Consider the following 20,826-nt stretch of genomic DNA (forward strand, 5'->3'; position numbering starts at 1 on the left):
CACAGAATATTATAGGAACATAGAGTAAAGTTTGTCAAATAGTTTCTAATCTAGTTAATTGAATCTGCTTCTAATGCACTAGTATTATTAGTACAAACATTATTACTTCTTATTAATCCGGTAAAACTACGTTTTAGAACTATAATAGAAAGTTTATAGGGATACGATAGCTTGATTTTTGTTAAATATCTCTGTCGTAAGCATGGCAAATTGAATTGTGTGGAAGTTGAGTTTTGATACACAATACACGTAAAATTTTAATAAAGAAACTTAGTAAAACTGCGCACGGTTGGCAGACAGTTGCATATGTATATCTGTTTCTTTGGAATCATGTAAGGACTCATGCAGCTGCCATGATTATTTAATCTGTGCACAATATATAATAAACATATAAATATGTGAGACACATTTAAATAACTTGAAGAATGAAGGAGGTTGTGTGCGCACATAAAGTAAATATCGTGGTGGCGCTAAATGTTAATCCGATTATTCGATTACATGAATTACCTTGATAGATGCGGGGCCACTCGAGGAAACTTCATGGTCAGCCAATATGGAAGAATTATTTTCACCGACAATGATAACTTCATATTCGCCATCATCTTGGGAACCAGACTGACTCATGACACCGCCGCTTCCTATAATATGTATAATGCGTGGGTAAGATGACTGATGAAAAATCGATTATTTGTACATCAATCTCAGGGAAATTACAGGGACGTTTGTCATGCTGTAAATTTCACATATACGCCATTTGGTTACACAAATAAATAATTCGAGGACAACAATCAGAAATTTTCATATTGATCATGTTCAATCAGGGATATTTTGTTCCAGGCTGGAGGATGTAAGAATTCTATGAAAAAAAAACTGAAAGTACATGGGATTAACTGAACTTGCAAAGCTAGCTCATTTATACAGATCTGTGGCTCAATCTAAGTAATTGCTATCATTACCGGACTGAAACACCATCAATACGGTGGAAAGTAAACTCACATGCAACTTGGCGCTAAAATAATTGACCGAAGCAAGTAATTACAACAAGTAAAACAACATGCTCATGCACTTACATAACGGAACAAAATTCAACTTACATTGATTTAGAAAAGTGAAATATTCTACAGGAACAACGATACATGGTAGTACATTTTTCAGTCATCCTGCTGTATAGATGTATGTACTTGACGTTGCAAATGAAAATCAGAATCGTGGTATGATACTATCGCGGAACGGACCAGGTTTAGTTGATTCAAGATATACTAAAATAATGCAAACGTTGGAGAAAAATTGTCTTATTCATTACTCAACTGTATTTTCGTGTTAGTAGAATCAATCGATATTGATATTGACTAGAATTATATGATTGGTACAATACTTGACGATTCATTTTTTGCTTGAAATCAGATTGGAAGTGACAACATGGCGTACGAATTCATAATTGCCGTATAGTATTCCAGTATACTACAGAAACACCGCCTGACTTCGAAAATGTGTAAAACTTTATACTGCAGGTCTTCAATCTAAGAATGTAATATTGACTCTAATCATTTACCTTAGATGAGCGAGTTTATTGTAAGATTTCAAAGTCCTACTCGGAACGTTCACCACTGATATATTTATATTCGAGTTTGAATAAACTATTTTCAGTATAATTCATAATACCAACAAGCTAAAGGCGTGTTTTTTTTTTTTTTTTATTACAGCGAAAAGGGGAATAGGATAGGATTACCAAAACTACAGTATTGCATTATTTAAAACAAGCCAAAATAATAATAACGACCATAATAACGAGATGTAGGAGTAATAAGTACAGTAATAATAAAAATAATAACAACAATAATACGAAACGAAAATTCATTCTGTACTCAGAGGGAGCGAAGACGAGCAGTTCAAGGAATATGTACGAGCAATTACCTTGCAGACCGACACCAGAATTTCTATGATAGAGATTTCGGGGCTGATCGATATGCTTTTGAAGCGTATGATGGTGATTGTTGTTATTATGGTGATGATAATGATGATGGTGATGGAAGTTATAGTTATTCGAGTGATGGTTCGAGGAATGGTTATTGTGGTTATTCGGGAGATAATAACTGGATGGGGGCTGGCGACTAGTGTGCCTGGCAGCCGGTGGTAGTGGGTGCTGGTGGTGGTGCTGGCTGGTGTGGTGGTTCGCATTGGCGTTGGGGTGAGACCCCGGGAGGAACTGAGGGTACACATGGTGAGACCACTGCGGAAACAGTGGTCGCCCTCCTCCACCACCACTCCCATCTGCTGCGGAACCACATTATCCACCTTTACTTTCGTCCTTCTTTCATTTTCAAGCTACGTGCTAGTTCTCGCATTCTACTACGCCAGATACAGAGTCTAGTCCTATTCAGCTCCACTTCACAATATTGAACCAAAAGGGAAAAATAGTCGCGACAACTAAGCGATTACGATTTTCTCAATGTTTGTCAATCTTTTCCATACCAATGTAGAATTAACAGTGACGGTATTTGTCGAATGAAATTTTTTTTACAATCATTAGAAAGCTAACTCATCCAAATGTTTTGCACTTCTGACTCTATGCGAAACATAAAAATTGAAAGAAAACAATAAATGACGTTGAACTGTGATGTAAGAAATAATACTGAAAAGATACCAGAAAAGAACATCCGTTTGAGAAGTCTAAGAATTTTGCTGTCATCAAAAGTAATTCATTTTAAATGGAGACCCTCAAGTCGAATTCTTAAGATAAGAATTTTGCATGGCAAAGTGGGAAAAACATGGAGACTATAGGGGTAAAGGGCGATGATTGAAAAGACGATGTGCTATTTTGATCACTCTTACAAGAGAACTTTTATCCTAAGATTTTTTCACTTTCTATATAAATCCAACAGACAGTCAAATACCCCAAATTCACGGATGCTTGATTTTTCAAAATAAAGAAGCTCCAACTTCGAGCTTCAAGTTGTTTCGGAACCGAATTGTGACGATGAAATAAAATCGGTTACACAGTTCATGATGTACGTGATGTTATGAACTGATGAAGAGTAATATTAAAAATATATTGGTAAATGAGTGCAGACACATTCGACAAACATCAAAACTCTCACTGTCAGATACAGATAAGAAGATAATATTTATATCTACACCAGTGCAACCACGCATGCTTTTCTACCATTTGGAGTAAAGTGTTGAGATGTAATGTTTATTTATCGCTAGTGCAATTGTGATTTTCTATAACTACCTAATATAATGTTTTTCTAAAAGAATATCAGATTCTTTCATTTTATTAATCAGTAGAATGATGAGTTTTTCTTCAAGGACATGGTAAGATAATGTTGACGCTCATTTGCCATTTTTTTCGTACGAATTGATAGAAGAGAAAATGTTTTGATGGGTGTGGTACATTCAGCACATCAATTGGGTATGTATGCAATATTTAAAAAAGTTTTATACCAACGTTAGTTCACACGAAGTGTTAGAGTTATACCAGTTTTTGTATGAATTCAAAATCAGCAAGGACAAAAGGTGAAAACCATTTCAGTCTACAAACATGACTAATATCTGAACTACTGGTTCGTTGCTCTGCTGGTGCTTGCATTGGTGAAACACTTTGTTACATGCGGTTACAGAAATTGTAATACATGCCGTATGTTTAAGTGATGGCAGGAATCAAATTAAACAAACCTGATTACACTATGAAAAGTATCGGCTTTGACAATATCTCAAACTAAATGGAAAATTTATTTATCTGACACGTAAGAGTTTTGACTAATTGTAAGAAGAAACAAGACAATCTTCTTGTACCAGTACCTCCTCACGTCACTTTGAAAAAAACGATTCGTACGTTATGGACATGTTTTAATCATATGTCAAAAAAAAAAAAATTACTAGATTCAAAAACGTAACAGAGCAAAAAACTGATAAAAGTGACCCAGAGAATAGATGGTTCGAAATAGAAAAATAATATGAATCACCTACACGAGTCAATCAAACGAGGAACGTGTCTATTATTAATAACATAGCATCGAGTGATTAATTAATGTTCGTAAATTAAGTGATAAATTATGAAATCGATTTAAGCCACAGAATTACGTCGATATCGTGGGTTGAAATTTTACTTCGTAGTTTCATTGACTGAGTCAACTATTCAGTATGTTTGAAACGTTAAATCAAATCTTCTTATTCATCATAGCAGATTAGTAAACGATTTTATATAGGAATAATAAGAGAGAAACTAACCTGACGGACTTCCGGGCCTAATGTTAGTTCCATTTGTTTGTACATTTTGAACTGGGCTCGGCGGTCGTTGAGGAATTGGTGGTTCCAGTATGTCGCGATATTTGGACACCATTAGTACAGAGATGAAGTAAACTATAGCCAGGGACAGAAACTGAGCCTGCTTGGTTTCTTCCTGTAACGAGATATGAAATATTAAACAAGTTTTGTAAACAAAAAAAACCTATGTTTCAAGATGAAGTACGTACGTAAGAAAGAAACTTACAACATCTCTGTAAATAACAGCTCTTAGGCGATTAACATCCATATCCTGCAACAACTTTTCAGGATCTTTGACCGGGCTTAGCTGCTGAGTTGCCAGCTTGTCCAAAACAATCTGAAAATGGACCGAATTTTAAATAAGTTCAACCCATGTCTGACTAATATGTGCATAGTACGTGATATGTGCATAATAAATGTAATTAATTATTTCAATTTGAGACGAGAAAGATTTGTGTAAAGATAACGTACCGTAGGCGAGGTCTGAGCTCCTCTTATGAGCGACTGTATGTGCTGTGATTTATTACTAGAACCGATCTGCCGACCTAACATGCTGTAAGGTCTGCCACGTTCTTTACACTCTAAGCAGTTTCTAACAGCACATGTACAGACCTAAACAAGCAATATGTTATATAATTACACATAAAAACGTATATAAAACTCGACGAAGGCTACTGATTAATTTTATTGTCATATCTACCTATTCTAGGTAATATTTACTGGTCGATTTTGAAGCCCTAAGTAAATCTAAGTGCATTACCTCGTTTAGAGTTTTATTCATATACAATTCTAAACTAGATACAGAATTATTATACTCAAAAATGCACAATAATATAAACGATTAGAGAAATCTGAAGTACACCGCTGCACACGATGTGATACTTAGATAAAGGGAATAAATTCTGATTTCAATATTCACCATGTAAAATTGCTTTCAAAAACGACTATTACATAATGCTACAGGTCAGGATCAAGAAATTGCGATCGAAGTCAGCTGTTTTCAATATTTAGTAGAAATACTGCGGCTATATTGTACAAATAAAAATTTTAAGAAATTAACAGATTTTGGAATAAGGATTTCAAATATGTACAGAACTATTCAAGTATTTCGGAATTTTTATTTTTTGTTTCTGATAAGAAAATAATTTGAAAAACATAAATAAATACAAACCAATCGTAGACATTGCCGTAGGATCCCACCGCTGGACATATTTTTCTCTGCCTCTAGTTCTCCAAAATTTAATGAACTAGCGAAAATGAGTACGTCGGCCATATTGACTAGTCTTTGCAGAAAGGAAACAGCTACCTCAATTGGCATACCCTGAGTCGGCTCTATTACATCCAGTTCGCTCTAACAGAATTATTTGTTTATTAATGATTAAAAATGAACAAATATACACTCTTACGGCGTTTCTTGTTTCAAACATGTGTTTCGGTTCAGAAATTTTTTTTTTCACAATCTATTCGTCGCGCAAATCATTACATTTGTAAACACTCCAATGCAAAACGGGTAATGGCTATGCGACTACTATAGAATACATAAATGTATTGCTCAAGTGTTAAAAATGCAAGATACAGGTAATCTAAATTAGGTTTTCAGAGAGAAAATAAACTGCTGTTATGATGTAATATTTAATTATATATTGAAATGAAACATTAATTCATGTATACTCACGTTGGGCGAAGTCGCAGATGCAAGTAACGGAAGGAGACCACCGCAGGCTATTATAAGATTGTCGGCAAGCTGAGATATCAAATGAACAGTATTCACTACGAATATAGCATTCTCGCTGCTGTTTACAAAGTCTAATACAGACTTTGTTGAATGGCTGCAAGAGGGGACATAAAAATCAGTTAATAAAGATTATATCTAATTCGAAGTCTTCTTTACACTACGTACCTTCTCCAGACTTGAATGTCAGTTTCCAGCGAAAACAGAACGTCGGAAAGTAATCTCTGATGTATGTACGACCATTTGAACTCGGGTATCCTAAATGGAGGTCGTGTAGGGCCTGGACTGAACATCGGTCTTGTGGAAGGGTTTCCTTGTTTTGCTCGTTTTGACTCTGAAGATAAAAATAATGTTTTATCGTTGATTTGTGAGTTATGAAATTGGTAGATGGTGTCTCTTAACGAATAGATTCACGCACCAAAGTGATTAGGGTCTACTTGTGTCGATGTTGAGGCACTCCTTGGTCGCTTTTGGGGTGACGACATCTTACGCAACGGAATGGGCAGAGAAGGTGCGTCATCCATACTTCCATCGGTGATAGTCTCAGAGGGAACAATTGGCAGGCTGGATCTGCGATGAGCGTCTATGTGATCTGTAGTTAAGTTATTCAACAACTGATCGTCAGTCGTAATAGTTTTAGAACTAACAATTTTAGGCACACCGTCGGGTAAATTTTTTGTTGCATCACAGACCGTCGATATTGTTGGAATATGCTGTTTAGGATTTGGCACTTGAGTCACATTACCTACAGAACTTTGAACGTCACTAATATTAGAAACACTATCTTCTATTTTTATCGTTTCAGTCCTCACAGGAATGTCTGTTTTATTATCACTTATGCTAATAGAAACATTGGACGGTTCTCCTGAACGTTCATCATTTACCTCCTCTTTGTCTTTTTCTTCATTGCCATTATCATTACCATTAACAACAGCACTTTTATCCTCTATTACAGTCTCGACCGTGCTATTATCTTCGTTACTTCTTAACTCACTATCTGCTACCGATCCCAAATCATTACCCTCCACATCTATTTTCTCTTTACACGCTTCAGAGGTTTCTATTACACTAGTTGAGCAAATTAGACTTTTTACATTTTCTGCGTTTTCATCTTTCTTTTCTTCGTCAGTCTTGACGCCAACGCTTCCATCATCACCTTCGGGTATTTTTTCATTGCTAACATTCTCCTCCTCAACCGGCGGAGTTTTTACAACGTCCTTAATGACTTTGTTCAAATCATCCTGATTCAAACTGACTTTGACCTCTTCGTTTTCTATAACATCTTGATGATCGTCCGCTGAAGGTGTCTCGACGTCTGTACTAACTTTTGATTCATTTTCATCAACAACCGGATTTTCAGATTCCAATTCTACATTGGTGTCAGTTTTTTCAACCGAAGACGTGGTTACCGAGTCTTTGGCAGATTCAACAGATTCTTTATGCTCATCAAGAACAACCTTTTCCACTGCGTTTTTGTCAATAGTACTTTCATCGCTAGCATTATCTTCGGGTTTTTTATTTTCTTCGAACTTCTCATCACTCTCATTTTCTGCCATTGGCTCAGCTTGAGCCTCTGTTGTTGCTTCGGTTTTAGTTTCACCCACTATTTTTGATTCATCAGTTTCATCTTCTGCGTCTCCTTGAGAAACTTTCGACTCCACTTCTTCCTCGATTTTGGACTCAGCATCTTTTGCCAAGGTTTCATCACTATCTTCTTCATCAATCGGCGTTATTGCTGGACTGTTATCTTCTCTTACAATCAATGGAGAACCTGCATCACTCTGTGACTCTTGAGTGTTGGTAATAGTTTCTTTCCTTGTTTCGTGCATCATTGAATCTGGACTGGAGCTTTCTATTTTATGAACGTCACTGTACAAATCGCTAGAGCTTTCAATAGATATAACCTCGCTGGTTTCATGCGTTGTTGGCAACGAAATTGGTTCACTGTTCGCCTCCTCAAGAATAGTCGGTGTGTCGGAATTATTCTCCCGAGCTGTCGTCGGTGTTTCAGGTTTGTCACTTAGCCGAGAATCTAACGACACTGCCTCACTAGATTGCAATGTATCCAACGTTTCACTACGAGATTTTATTAAGGCTGGACTTCCGTCACTTTCCGTATTGTCTATTGAATTGAGATCGCAGCTGCATGATTCGTCCAAGCGATCAGCCGCGTCTGGATTGTCAAATTCCTGAAAACCGCAAAATTTTGGCGATGTTAACATGAATGTGCTGAAAGTAACAGTTTCTACAGTAACAAGTGAAATAAATAATAACCTTGTAATGTTCTTCCGAATTCGGCAGAGTAGGCTGCTGAGCATTGGTCCAAGGTATCGGTCTAGTGTAACCATTATTACCAGAGTGTTGTTGATCCCATCCTGATATTGTGCTGATTGGCCTCTGTTGGCGCAGTTCCGGATCCGTTATGTTGTCCGACCTCTGACGCTCGTAATGTTCGTACATTTGTGCAAATTGTAATTTAAACTCTTCGTATGACACCTAAAATATTCAATCAACAGATTGTCAAATTTCGCTAAATTCCGTCGTAAATATTGTACACTTACTTTCGAATGAACGATGGCCAATGTATCGACCCAGACTCGCCATCCTCCATACTCGTGTTTAATAGCATGATGAAGAAGCATACGGAACAACGAGTAAACCATATCCGAAATCTTTTGTTCCTCTGCATTTTTTGGGTGTATGTAGGCCATGGCGATCAACCATTCTTGCCATACGGACATTTGCAAAACGGTCCGTCGGTTTTCACGATTGTTATTACAGAGCAAAGTCATGTCCGAGAGAAACAGTTTCTTCACTTCTAGCAACTGTTCCGTTTGCTTTGACTGTCTCACCAAAGTTGCAACGACTTTTAATATCACTAAAAAAGGGCAAAAAATATTATAAATGAACTAATTCTAGTCCAGAAAATAAAATCTTCTGACATACGAATCATCTGAAATTGGATAAGACTTGTAATTTACTTGGATTTTCCAATCGGTAGAGCGATTCAGGCTCAGGATGCCGAGTGTACAGAATTTGTTGACTTATATGTTCAGTCATGATCTGTAACAAATTATGTTGAAAATTAATTTTGAAGGGAGTTTTCTCGACCGTGTAAGATATCTGGGCATTTTCTTGGTATCCTCGGTTGTCAAATTAAAAATATAAAAACGACGTTTCGGCCCTTGGGGGGGCTCCTCAGACCATAATTTATTAAAAGAAAGAAAAAAAACTTTGTACGTTGTTTTTACGTTTTTAATTTGATGACCAACGACACCGAAAAAATACCCACGTCAAACATTGATCTTGGTATCCGCACCTCGTAAAGAACGTTGTATGTTGGCAGGGACAGAGTCTCTTCGTTCAGCAACAGTCTTTCAGCCAAGAGTGTATAGAGATTATGCGGACTCATGACATCGTACTTTCTCCTGGATCAAAAATTTCCTTAGTATTTTGAATATCGTGATATGAAAATTCATGACGTTTGATATTAATCCTTACTTATGCGTACTGCGACTCAAGAAAAATCCGAGCAGCTTAAGAGCTTGAAGACGTATTAATTGACTCTCCGCAGCCAAGAGCTTGAAAATGGTTCGCACTCCTTGTTTAGCGTCAAACGCAGGCACCATAGATGACGGATGTTCTGACATCAGAGATATCAGCATTTGCAGAACGTCGTGCAAATTGTCATCCTGAATGTGATGGGGACCAAATCAGTGGTTGCAATAAAAGAAATTAGTGAACTATGGCGGATAAAAACAAAAAAAAAATGTATATAAAAACGCTCACCTCATGCATCGTTGTTAAATAATTGAGAATGCTTTGCAGCTCATCGTCCTTCACGCCGTTTCCTATCATTATCAATTGCTTTAAAAATAACAGGATGTACGAACGTATCGTCAAAATGTCCTTCTGCTGCGGACGGGGTCCGTCTAAAAATTGATTAATCAAAATAATTAATAACTACGCCAAGATCATTTATACTTTTTTCCTCCCCAAAGCCCTTGAACATCATCCTGTAAAATTGACGGCATTAAGGTGAAATAACTGAGATGCATAGTGAAATAGTAGACCACATACCCAGTCCCTTGGGTGTAATGCCGCTCTTTGCTCTTGGATTAGCTACCCAGTAGTAATACTTTAGAGTGTGTACGGTTTGCAGCACTGTTGATACTCTTCTGACGTTTGAATATATTTGGGTATCGCTGAGGAATTCGGTTGCCAGGTAGGAGTACAGGCGAGATTGTACTGGTGCCGGAGTGTAAATCCATAAGGCAGGATTAAAGAGGACATGGTCCAGCAGCTGCCATGTCAGGAATGAAAAGTAAAACAACTACATCACCATGGATCTGCCTGTCCTTAGGACACACCAATCTAGCCGACTTTTCATTTTTTTTTTTCCCATCAAATTCATTAAATATTTATGTCAACGCAGTAAAGAAAAGAAAGACTGTATTTTTATGTTAATCTCTTAATGCCAGTTTTCAAGTGACTAATTTTGGTTTCGATGGTCAAGATTATTCGCCGTTTACATTTTTCACGAGAATTCATTGACACAGATTGGATAATTGTACACAAAACGACATATTGTATCAATATGAATTACAGGACTTAAGCCACAACGGATAGAAGAGTTTACAAGTGGTAGACATTCAACATTCAACATGTTTGACATAATGGCTACTGTAATTGGTGACGAATCGTTAACATGAGGACAAAATGAAGGATGATGAAAGAACATGATTGAATCTAATTTTTAACAGCAAAATGCGCGTCGAGAAAAGTCAAATTTAGATGCACAAAAGAGACTCGGTTAGCAGATCAGCAAAACGTTGTAGAAAAATAAATTTTACAAGCAGTCGCAGAGTAATGATTGAAATAAAAAAGTAGAGAATAATCAAAGCTTCGGGAACTTTCCAAGTGCAATAAAGATAACTGCAGTACGTTTGCTTCAGGAGGAAGTCTTTCAATGGAAATGAATCATTGTAATTCATGACCGATTCGAATACGCCGAATTAAATCGAATACAGAAGTGGAAAAACTTATCTGTTCGAGCCCATTTGTTAAGTGTGAAAATGTAATGAGATTTTTTGCGAATACTTCAAGAAATTTGAATGGAAATATAATTTTTAGACAGTTCTATTGGCAATAAAAATAAAATATTGCAGAGGCATTAGAAAAGAAACAAATTTGAAAGTCGGTAGATTGCATGCTAGTCCATTGATTGAGAAACTTAGAAGTAGCTTAGTAAATAATTCAGCCATGCTGAAGGGATCTTGAGTACTAATCATGTCAAGCAAGGGGTTCTATGACTAATCAATAGGTGTACTGCAAATTAGAGCTGTACAAAAGTAACGACAATCAAAAAGACTGTCTAATACAGAATGCTAATTGTTGGGATAATACTTTTAGCTAGTCGTTACTACGTTTGGGAAGAATGTACTCGGAGAGATTATAAAACTTGGCTAAAATCGGTATCCCGAGATGCAAGGTAGAAATTATATTCAAATAAACATAATGGAATCAGGCAACTAATAGTCGTTCTCTATGGAGGAAAGTTTTCATATACAGGTAATACGCTGTTCATGCGACGTACATAAAGTTAACGTAAAGAAAAAATAACTCGATCATGTCAGACACTCTTAACATAGACAGATTTTGAATTCACGTCTGTAAAAATTATTTTCCTGGGAAGTGTTAAATGCCTATTTATTTTGGAGTCTGATTTAAACGAGCATTCAAACCTAATGCCTAATTTGACATCATCATATCTGTATGAATAATGAATATGAATCGTATTTCTAACCAAACGATTCCAACGATACATGTATATACCAGTGTCATCACCAATTTGATTTTCAGTGTAATCGAACGATTTATTCTGTATTCATTGTTGTGGATGATCGTGCACGCAGTTCCTGGGGCTGATGTATGAATACGAAATTTTCGTACAAATCACTCGTTATTACATGTACGCCCTAACATGATTTTTCGTCTATCGAATGATGACTAGTATCGTACAACGGTGTACTATACGTAATTTAGTGTGTTATACCTGTTTCAGTAAAAGGTCGCTGTTGGCACTCAGGCATGTGACGAGGTGCTTCGTAAGCTCCAAAAACGAAGCCAACACCTCTGTAGTCAGGTGGTCCCGGCTTGCCCGTTGAAGCATGTAGCTGATCACTAAAAATCCTCGATTCTGAACCATATGCTGTTGTACCGTTTGCGAACTCTCTACCAAATCGCAGATGAAGCCCAACAGCTTCGAACTGGAACATGATGTTTCTCGTGAAATGACCAACAACTCAGCAGAACATGTATGAGTACTGATTCGGTACCGAGACCCGAAACGAATTACTCTCGTGTCGTGAAACGATAACACATCTTATCAAGATTTTCTTATAATCACCATAAGGTCGGATCCCTTTTGATATCATTAGCAGTGACGCAATCGTACGACATGTCTAGCTGGGAGAACAACGGGAACAGAACTTGTATTCCGCCGATGGAATTCAAGGTACTGTGGATAGAGTGAGTGATGACAGCTTTTACTTCCTGTAATGACGAAGAGAAATCGGTGTATACATTGTAGAGTTCGAGTGCAATGGAGATAGATTGGAGGAAGTTTGCAAGGTGTGTTCCGAACCTGCAGCATGAGAGCGTGGGGCGTGTGGACAAAATAAGACATGTTGCCTTTTGGAGCGCTCTGCAAGCATAGCTGCGAGTCCGTCGCAACGGGGTTGTACATAAAGACTATAGCGTTCGATAACTTTCCATCGTAGAGTACCTGCAATCAAATTTAATGTACAGTTTATTTTATGGGAAGATATGAAAAATATCGCGCCATTACCTACACTAGTGGTACATCATATCAATAAACTCATTTCATTAGCCTTTGTCTGTACCTACTAAACTTTACGTTCGTCAGACAATAACAGCGTTACTAGTTTCGCAGATACGTATCTACAATGAACCACGGATTGTACAGGTACCGAATGCGCATGACATCGTGATGATTTCGCAATTCTCACGGTACCAAGTATCGGTATAATCTATTTTTACTTTCGTATGAAATCGTAATTACGTTTGGTCGGAAGATTAATTGTATCGTGATTGGATTTTTACCTTCAATTTCTTGTCAAAGTTGAATCAAATACCGGTCTCGATATTCTGACGATCGTATAGGTATAAAAAAAAGACTACTAAATACATATTCATATGCCAGAACAAAATACTGACAACTCGAAAGTCAAGCATGCGTCAAAAGTGTTTCGTAACAAAATTTGCTTGTCAAAGAAAAAACTGAAATACAACCACAAGAAATTAACAGTGTTTTCGACTCTATTATCTACGACAAAGTAACGACACTCAATTACCTGCATAGTTGTTATTCAAACAAAAATAAATGATTTTTTTTTTTTTGCAACTGAAACGATATGTAAAATCTACAAATTTACCAAGAAAGCAGCTCTTAACTACCTACGTTAAATTCATGCGAAAATTATGTCGACGCATGACCAAATTGATTTATCTACAACGTAAAATACAATATGCAAGCGATCTGATTCTGTGTTATCAGACTCTGAAACGATTACCTTGGATGAACTCTATTTATTTTTATGCACTGTCTTTTCTGCTTTTCACAAACTATAACAATAAGCGGTGATCCGGGGAGGGTAAATTTAATAATTACAACTTAAATGATAAATCAAAACGCAAAATGCTTACAGGCTGTATACTTTGGTCCAACATGCTAACGGGCTCCTGCTCGTCACTCACCCTTTTGTGATTGTCAGGTAGATTGAGGTAACATTCGTTATCAAACCGGAACTGGCTCTGAAATTGAATTTGCGAATAAATTGCTACACTATACGAAATAGAATATAATTTACTGTATTCCGTCAATTAGTGGATAATTAGTTCGACCGCGGACACCGAATTATCTGTCTGACTGCGCCGTGCGACAGCATGTCTCCTCCTACATCGGCGGTGTGAAATAAAACTGTGCAGGTACCTTGTATCCAGGGCCCAGTCTGTGCATCGCGCATATTTGATGCGTGGTAAGTGCTTCGCTGAATAAGTATATCGCGCTCATTTGCCCGCAAAACACACGTTCCTCGTCCAATTCCGGCGTGGCACCGATGTAGCATTTATCGAATGGCTGGAACGGCATAAGGTCACGTTTAAGGTAATTGCCGGCTAATCTGGCCGCACCTTTTTCCAACAAACGATTAAAAACCGAGTACTCACGTCGTTGGTCGAAACGAACCATGCCATTTCCGTACTCGAGGCTAGCTGCCCGTTCACCAGACACTTTATTTCGCTCTTCGTCCATCTGTTATATATGTACACTATCGCGATCATGTACCACTGAGGAATGAAAACGGTAAGGATTAGCGAACGGTCGATTTTCACGTCCGAGAAAAATGGGAGAAACTGAAATTAAACGGTCGATGAAACTCACCTTTCGTGGTTGAAACTCGTATTTGACACAATGCTGGAAGCCCTTCCCTTTGACCTTCATAGAAGTGAGCACCAAGCAATTTCCTACAAAGTGTGCCGAGTACCCGACCCCTTTGCTTGTTTTGAAACTGTACGCAGGGTGGAAAATAGACGTCGATTAACAGAACTTGTCGAGATCAAATTCAACAGCAATAATTCGGTCTCGTTGAGGCGAAAAGCGATAGCGGGTTACTTACCAGTACAAGTAAGGCTTCTCGCGTTCAATGTTTACTGAGTTTATGGGGTCAAGTCTAAACCAGGTCGTGAATGTGAATCCATTCTCGTACGGCCATTTCGCAAGAGGTGGTAGGACCACGGCCTGAAATTCGTTAAAACAATTTTTGCGTCGTCGGGTGTTCAATGAATTACGAAAATGAGGAGAACGGAAGAATTAAGGAGCCACAAGTAAATGAGAGGAAGAAGGAATCTCAAAGGATTTCAAATAAACTGTTGAACAGAGTTTAAAAGCGTTTCGTCAGTTCACCTTCGACGCGAATACTTTATTATTTGCTCGATAATTGGGTTTCGCAAAGCGGTCTGTTCGGTTTGCGACATTTTAAGCCAGTGACCAAAGGCTTTGAAGTCTGTTCATAGTCTACGTGCTATGGACTAAGGATAATTGATAAGCCGCGTTCGGCAACTTTGGCGAGGAACTCGCCCTTCGAGTTTCCAGTGTCACAGCGTCACACTGACGAAGCTCGTATACCTGCACGTAATTTGTAGCGTAGTCTATATTCCGCCTGTTCGAAGTTTATCAACGTTGCCAACACCTAGACCTGGCCTATCGCCGGTGTTTAACCGAGTAAATTAACTGCAGAAAAGGAGTCCGTGAAGAATATCGAACTCGCCGAAATTCACCCTCCGTATGAGGTGTAATTCAACCGTATACGAACGACAGGCGTTGCGAATGCGAGTAAATACTCTTACTATACACCAGCCAGCACCGAGTGAATTCGGGCGCCAGAGAATGCGAAAAACGAATACGTGATTCGCATCTTTGATCATTCCTTATTTTTTTTTTTTTTTGCTTTCATTTCGTTTCAGTGATATTCAGGATTTTGAAATTTCAATAATTTCTGCGATTCGTAAGCAGAGCTGCTGCGGAGGGTCGGAATATTCCGCGATTCCCGAACAAAGGTGGACGTAGGGTCTTGTTTATTTTTCGTTCTTGTCTTTTTATTTTTTCCTCTTTTTTTCTCTACGCTTTAGATAAGCCGAATAGGTACATATATTGCATAAAACGTATCTCGATACGGGTAACTACTGTATACACACAGACGATGTATCGCCGAGGTGTGTTTTTTGATACGACGACGCGACAGTCAGGGTATGTATGTACGTACCTGACAAGGAGAGGAGAATGTATGCGCTTAATCTAATGTATACACATATATACAACGGATGCGTGTGTGCGTGCGTAGGTGTGTTTATCTACGCGCGATATCCGATACACGAAATAGCAACGTTCAGTTTCGCAGTGAGCGGAGAGAAAGGGAGAAGGAGAAAAGAAAAACTCAACGAGATACGGGAGCAAATATAGGTGTAAGGTGGGGGAAAATATTGACTCACCGAACCCTTTCTTCCAGGAAAACTGAAAAATACATCCGGCCCGTTCCTTTGTGGCATTTGGCGAAGAACGTTCAACAGCTTGGCCGAGTGTCTTGGCTGCGAAAACCACCTTATTGTCAATAATTGCAAAGAAATTTTCTCCTTTCGGATTTTACACAGCTTCAAAGCAGTCCGATACTTTGGTGAAGTTTGTTTTTTAGTTTTACAACCAGCTGGAAACGATAGAAAGAGAGAGACAGAGAGAGAGAATGAAATACAGCAGATTGTGAAGAGCTGGCCGGTCTTCCGGACTTTTTACGGCAGTTGATCTCCGTTTCCCTGTTCCTGTTTTTCTAGTTTCGGTTCATCGGCGTGATACATGAGACAATTTCACGCCCAAGATATTACGATAAATCACCTGTAGTAAATCGGAACTTTTTTTTTTTAAACTTATCTACTCATTTTTATTTTTTTTTAACAACATTCAAAGTTATCGTACAATATACGAATTACGAACTTGTTGTTCAAGATGCAGGGTGAGCATAACGTATCGATTAACAATAGAGTCTAGTCAACAGCGGTATAGTTTGTATTTTATACGTACCCATTTCCCTTTCACCGCTTTCATCGCGCCGAACAAGAGCTTCAACTCTTTCACGGTGATGCTGTAGCTCGCCAACACTCCAAGCATGTCGATAAGCAAGTCTTGAAAGAACAATGTATACGTACACCTTTTAGAGAAATTGGAGAACGACTTAAAATCGTTGAACGAATTCTCGCTCTCCATCTACATGCATCCCGAACGGATGAGATTCGAACACGTTTCGGGAAAACAAATACGCTGACTTCACCCGTCTCTCAACAAGTGGTACATAAAGATGAGAAATGCAATAAAAACGCAAATAAATAAATAAATAAATAAATAAATAAAGTTGAGCCCCGACAAGGTCGACGTCCGTGTAGATCTGATAATTGAGTAATTAAACGCGAGCGCACGATGTGCACAGCATAGATGTCCAGGAGTTATTGATCTGGCAGCAGTGAGCCGAAGGCAAATATATATCCGAGGTAAATAGGAAGCGAAGTCATGAATACCTGCGACGACAGTTTCAGCCCGGGTTAGCCGGTGAAGCACGTGCTCGATCAGACCGACGTCGGTACAAGCCTGGAGATTGCGAACGCTCTTCCTGAGTATGGCTATGAAGACGCTCCATATTTCCGCCTGGAATAATACAAGGTGAAAAGTATATATCAGGATTAATTCAATACCAGCTGCCCCATCGAGTGGGGCGTAGATTATACATCTGGGGAATACGACGAGAGGAAGGGCGGATAAGAGGCGCACCGAGGATGATACGGCTCGTAAAGAATTCATCGCAGTTGAATCCGCGCCGTACGCGTGCGAGGCCGCTTCGCGGATTCGAAAAATCGCCGTCCATATTTCCGGGTGCACTCGGTGCTCGGTGCGGCGGTATGGCGGCCTCTTCACCGGTCTCGTATAACAAATAATATTGAAAATCCTGGGATTGATATCCCGAGACCTGCCCCTGGCCGATAAACAAGACCGTCGAAATTCCGAAGCTCGTTCCTGTTCAATCGCGAGCGTATTAACCCTCTGCGATTCGGTCCGGCCAGCAATCGCACGGCTCTCAAAGACCCCTTGCGTACGGAAGGCCGGGCGTGCGTGTCTACCTCTACACGCAAACGTCACGGGGCATCCGGACCGGAAACAGGACCAGAGGCTGGTACACGGAGCGTGAGGAGGAGTGCGGTCTGTTTGAGAGACGAGTTCGAAATGTTTGCGGATAGTTACAAGCTACGGATGGGCATGCCGCCGGAAGACGGGAGGATTTCGACCCCGAGGATGATGGGACAGGGTTAATCCTCCGACCGCAGTCCTCGCCGCGCTATGCGACGTCCTCCTTCGCGACTGCTGCCTGTTTCTGCGAGGTCCGGGATCGCGGAATCGCGGAGGTATCGTAGGAGCTTTTTGCGGTGGGCCAAAAATTAAAGGGACGCTGCCTGGCCCGGTTTATGGATCAAGACTCGGGGCGTGAGTAAGCCCGGCGTAATCCGAGTCTTGAAGCAGTTCTTTTCAACGAGACCCGCGCCATTGTCGCGGTGTGACTAAAGGTTTTTTACTGTCGCGTGTAAGTACCACGGGGTTGCGAAAAGTGTGCCGGGAATAATGGACAAGGTTGTAACGTGACGTTGAATCTCGGTGTCAAACGTCGAATCGTCGCTTCGATCAATTTTCATCCCATGGCTTGGGATGAGGAGGAAGAAGCAGAGGGTCGGAGGATCGAGCCGGCGGAATAACGATGAGGTTTTTGCACGACGGGACCGCGCCTTTCGCCGGCGTATAAGCTTTTTGTATCGAATCTCCTCGACTGTGTGATAATATACGGGATTAATAACTGGCAATGAACGCGTTCGTCTTTTTTCATCCCGTTTTTTCCGCCTCTTTCTCGCTGTAAACAATTACCCTGGCGAGGATGATGGATTTCAGAAGTCCGGGAATCCGCGATTCGCCGACCACCTTCGTCGAGGAGACGGTTTATTGAAATATCGTCGAATCAACCGTATACATATACGCAGGTGTACCTTTGGATACGGTGTACGTGTGTTTCGCGATCCTGAATCAATTTATCGCAGTTATAAACCCGCGCGCATATACAGCATAGCTGTAAACCGTAAACTGTCAACCCTAAACCCCATCGCGATCGGATGAATCGTAATAAAGCGTTTCGCGCCCGGAATCGCCTCTCCTCTTCACGCGTTATGGAAAGTTATTGCATCCTGCACGAGCGTCGGGCATATTATCTCGATTCGAGTAAATAGCCGAGAACAACGTTAATTATCAAACACCCAGCAAATTCTAATACAATAAACATAGAAATTTCATAGAAATATCCGAGTAACATACCGGACCTTTGTTGTTCGCGCGCAGACGATTGGGAAAAATTCCGATGATAATTAATCAATTATCCGCTGAGCCGTGAGCTAGTTTTTTTGTTGCGCATCGACGGACCGGCGTAATCGTGGAAAATAAAAACACGGGCAATATTGGTTCGCGGGAAAAGCACGATGAAGCACGTAGAATCAATAAGTACCAACCCGGCCAACCGTCCTGAGGGTATTTGCCTAGAATTAGGACCTGCCGCACGACGTCTATTTTCCAACGTTATACGAACGCGATCGCAGACGAAGCGGGAATTGGAGGCGGCTAGGTGATTACACTCGCTTATACATACACCGCACGATACCCCGAAGCGTTGCGAGCAAATTAGCGTAAATTAACAGAAAAGCAATCGCATCAAATTCGCTGATTCGGTTATAAAAAGTTAATTTGCAATTTTCCTTTCTTCTCTTTCGCACTTTGTTCCTCTTCCCCTCGGCTCGTTCCGATCACAAGTCCGCGATTCCGCACGGGCGAAGAGAATGCAAAGTCTGATTTTCCGATTCGACATAAAAGCGTTAATTGGCGTAAGCCCCTTTCGTCAACAACATTGATCCCGCCAGCGCTGCCCAGAGCCCTAATTCTGTTTCGACACTGGGAATGATCGGTCGCCTGGAACTCCTGACATCGCGACTAGTACAGGGGATTACACTCGACCCTTGCTCTGCGATCGGCGAGCTGTCCGAATAATATTTCCATCGACATGTCTGCTTATTTTCGCACACGTCGCGCGTTCCGTTTATCCGCGGTTACGTCGTCGAAAAAACAAACCGTTACCAATGGCCGATAGACGCTGTACGACGACTGAATGATTCAATGGAAAAGCGGACGGGTAATCAGCTGCCTTTTTTGACCTACTCCTTCGTTTCTACATCCCTCCCCATTTTCCCGGCAGGTGCCAGTCTCGCCTGAGTCTTTGATCTCTGACGGCGGCAGCTTCTTTTCACCGATATCATCCGTCTGAAGGGTATGAAAATTTTCACTTGATCCGCATCCTCGTTTGATGGAATTGGAAAATTGTGCGGTGACACGTTGTTATTGGACGCAGGCTCGAGTGAGAAAAGGAAGAGAAAGAAGAAGACGAAGAAATAGACGTGTCATGAAAAATCGATCGTGATATGGAAGTATTTCGTACCGCTGTACTCCTCACAGAGACTAAAGACTTTCCTCTCGAACTATGGAGCACCGATTCCCGAGAAGCATTATATATGTGTCTACGTATAAGATGCAGGGACACAACGAAGCAACAGGCACTGCGAACAGCTGTCAATGTAACGAAGCTCGAGACGTGTTTCGCAAAATGAACCACCAAGTTAAAATTTAGATTCAGTAGGCCGAATTGCGTCATTTCGATGTATATAAATGACAGATCATCTCGACTTGTCAGTCTCTTTCTCGAACCGTCACTTTTCTTCCGGATTTCTACCGACCCGGCATAGCCGAAAAGCGATGCGAATCCGCTTTTGTAAACCGGATGAATGTTCCTCACTCGGCATCGGAGACACAGGGTGACCATAACCGATCAATGATTATTTTTCCTTACTTTTCTTCAATGATTCTTTACAGGAGCACTGCGTCGATATTATTCGCAGGAGGAGACGAGCAGCATGCAACGGAATGTGAGGGAGATCGGAAACTCTGATTAATTTCTCCACGTAGTTGAAACAAGTTTTTTCGGACAAATTCTCGTAGAGTTTACAATTTAATTTGTCGTGCATTGCTGAATAAAAGTACCTGCCCCGGTTTGACGGTATCTGCGCTTTGAGCTTTGATAAAATGATAGCAAACGTAGTTGGGCGACTCAATTAGAGAGGTTGTA

At 40.0% G+C, this 20,826-nt stretch overlaps 1 protein-coding gene across 4 annotated transcripts in view; it reads right to left on the reverse strand.

The window, feature by feature from the left end:
• Positions 1 to 20,826, reverse strand: part of LOC124185590 (neurobeachin) — a 238,964-nt gene that overhangs the window by 59,706 nt on the left and 158,432 nt on the right. The window contains exons 4-30 of one of the 4 annotated variants that reach the window (XM_046576467.1): positions 17,144 to 17,270; positions 16,653 to 16,753; positions 16,070 to 16,165; positions 14,698 to 14,819; positions 14,463 to 14,589; positions 14,249 to 14,368; positions 14,013 to 14,159; positions 13,727 to 13,834; positions 12,645 to 12,785; positions 12,408 to 12,553; positions 12,054 to 12,267; positions 10,079 to 10,331; positions 9,788 to 9,930; positions 9,500 to 9,690; positions 9,318 to 9,426; positions 8,980 to 9,061; positions 8,560 to 8,876; positions 8,273 to 8,494; positions 6,417 to 8,187; positions 6,167 to 6,332; positions 5,942 to 6,095; positions 5,438 to 5,617; positions 4,738 to 4,878; positions 4,493 to 4,603; positions 4,231 to 4,402; positions 1,915 to 2,274; positions 508 to 638 (exon numbers count right to left, since the gene is read on the reverse strand). In XM_046576467.1, the coding sequence (XP_046432423.1) occupies positions 508 to 638; positions 1,915 to 2,274; positions 4,231 to 4,402; positions 4,493 to 4,603; positions 4,738 to 4,878; positions 5,438 to 5,617; positions 5,942 to 6,095; positions 6,167 to 6,332; positions 6,417 to 8,187; positions 8,273 to 8,494; positions 8,560 to 8,876; positions 8,980 to 9,061; positions 9,318 to 9,426; positions 9,500 to 9,690; positions 9,788 to 9,930; positions 10,079 to 10,331; positions 12,054 to 12,267; positions 12,408 to 12,553; positions 12,645 to 12,785; positions 13,727 to 13,834; positions 14,013 to 14,159; positions 14,249 to 14,368; positions 14,463 to 14,589; positions 14,698 to 14,819; positions 16,070 to 16,165; positions 16,653 to 16,753; positions 17,144 to 17,270 (5,952 nt within the window). The remainder of the gene's footprint in view (positions 1 to 507; positions 639 to 1,914; positions 2,275 to 4,230; positions 4,403 to 4,492; positions 4,604 to 4,737; positions 4,879 to 5,437; positions 5,618 to 5,941; positions 6,096 to 6,166; positions 6,333 to 6,416; positions 8,188 to 8,272; positions 8,495 to 8,559; positions 8,877 to 8,979; positions 9,062 to 9,317; positions 9,427 to 9,499; positions 9,691 to 9,787; positions 9,931 to 10,078; positions 10,332 to 12,053; positions 12,268 to 12,407; positions 12,554 to 12,644; positions 12,786 to 13,726; positions 13,835 to 14,012; positions 14,160 to 14,248; positions 14,369 to 14,462; positions 14,590 to 14,697; positions 14,820 to 16,069; positions 16,166 to 16,652; positions 16,754 to 17,143; positions 17,271 to 20,826) is intronic. The other 3 variants (XM_046576468.1, XM_046576466.1, XM_046576469.1) reach the window with 3 other exon arrangements.

Source organism: Neodiprion fabricii, chromosome 6 (assembly GCF_021155785.1).
Source record: "Neodiprion fabricii isolate iyNeoFabr1 chromosome 6, iyNeoFabr1.1, whole genome shotgun sequence".
NCBI lineage: Eukaryota > Metazoa > Arthropoda > Insecta > Hymenoptera > Diprionidae > Neodiprion > Neodiprion fabricii.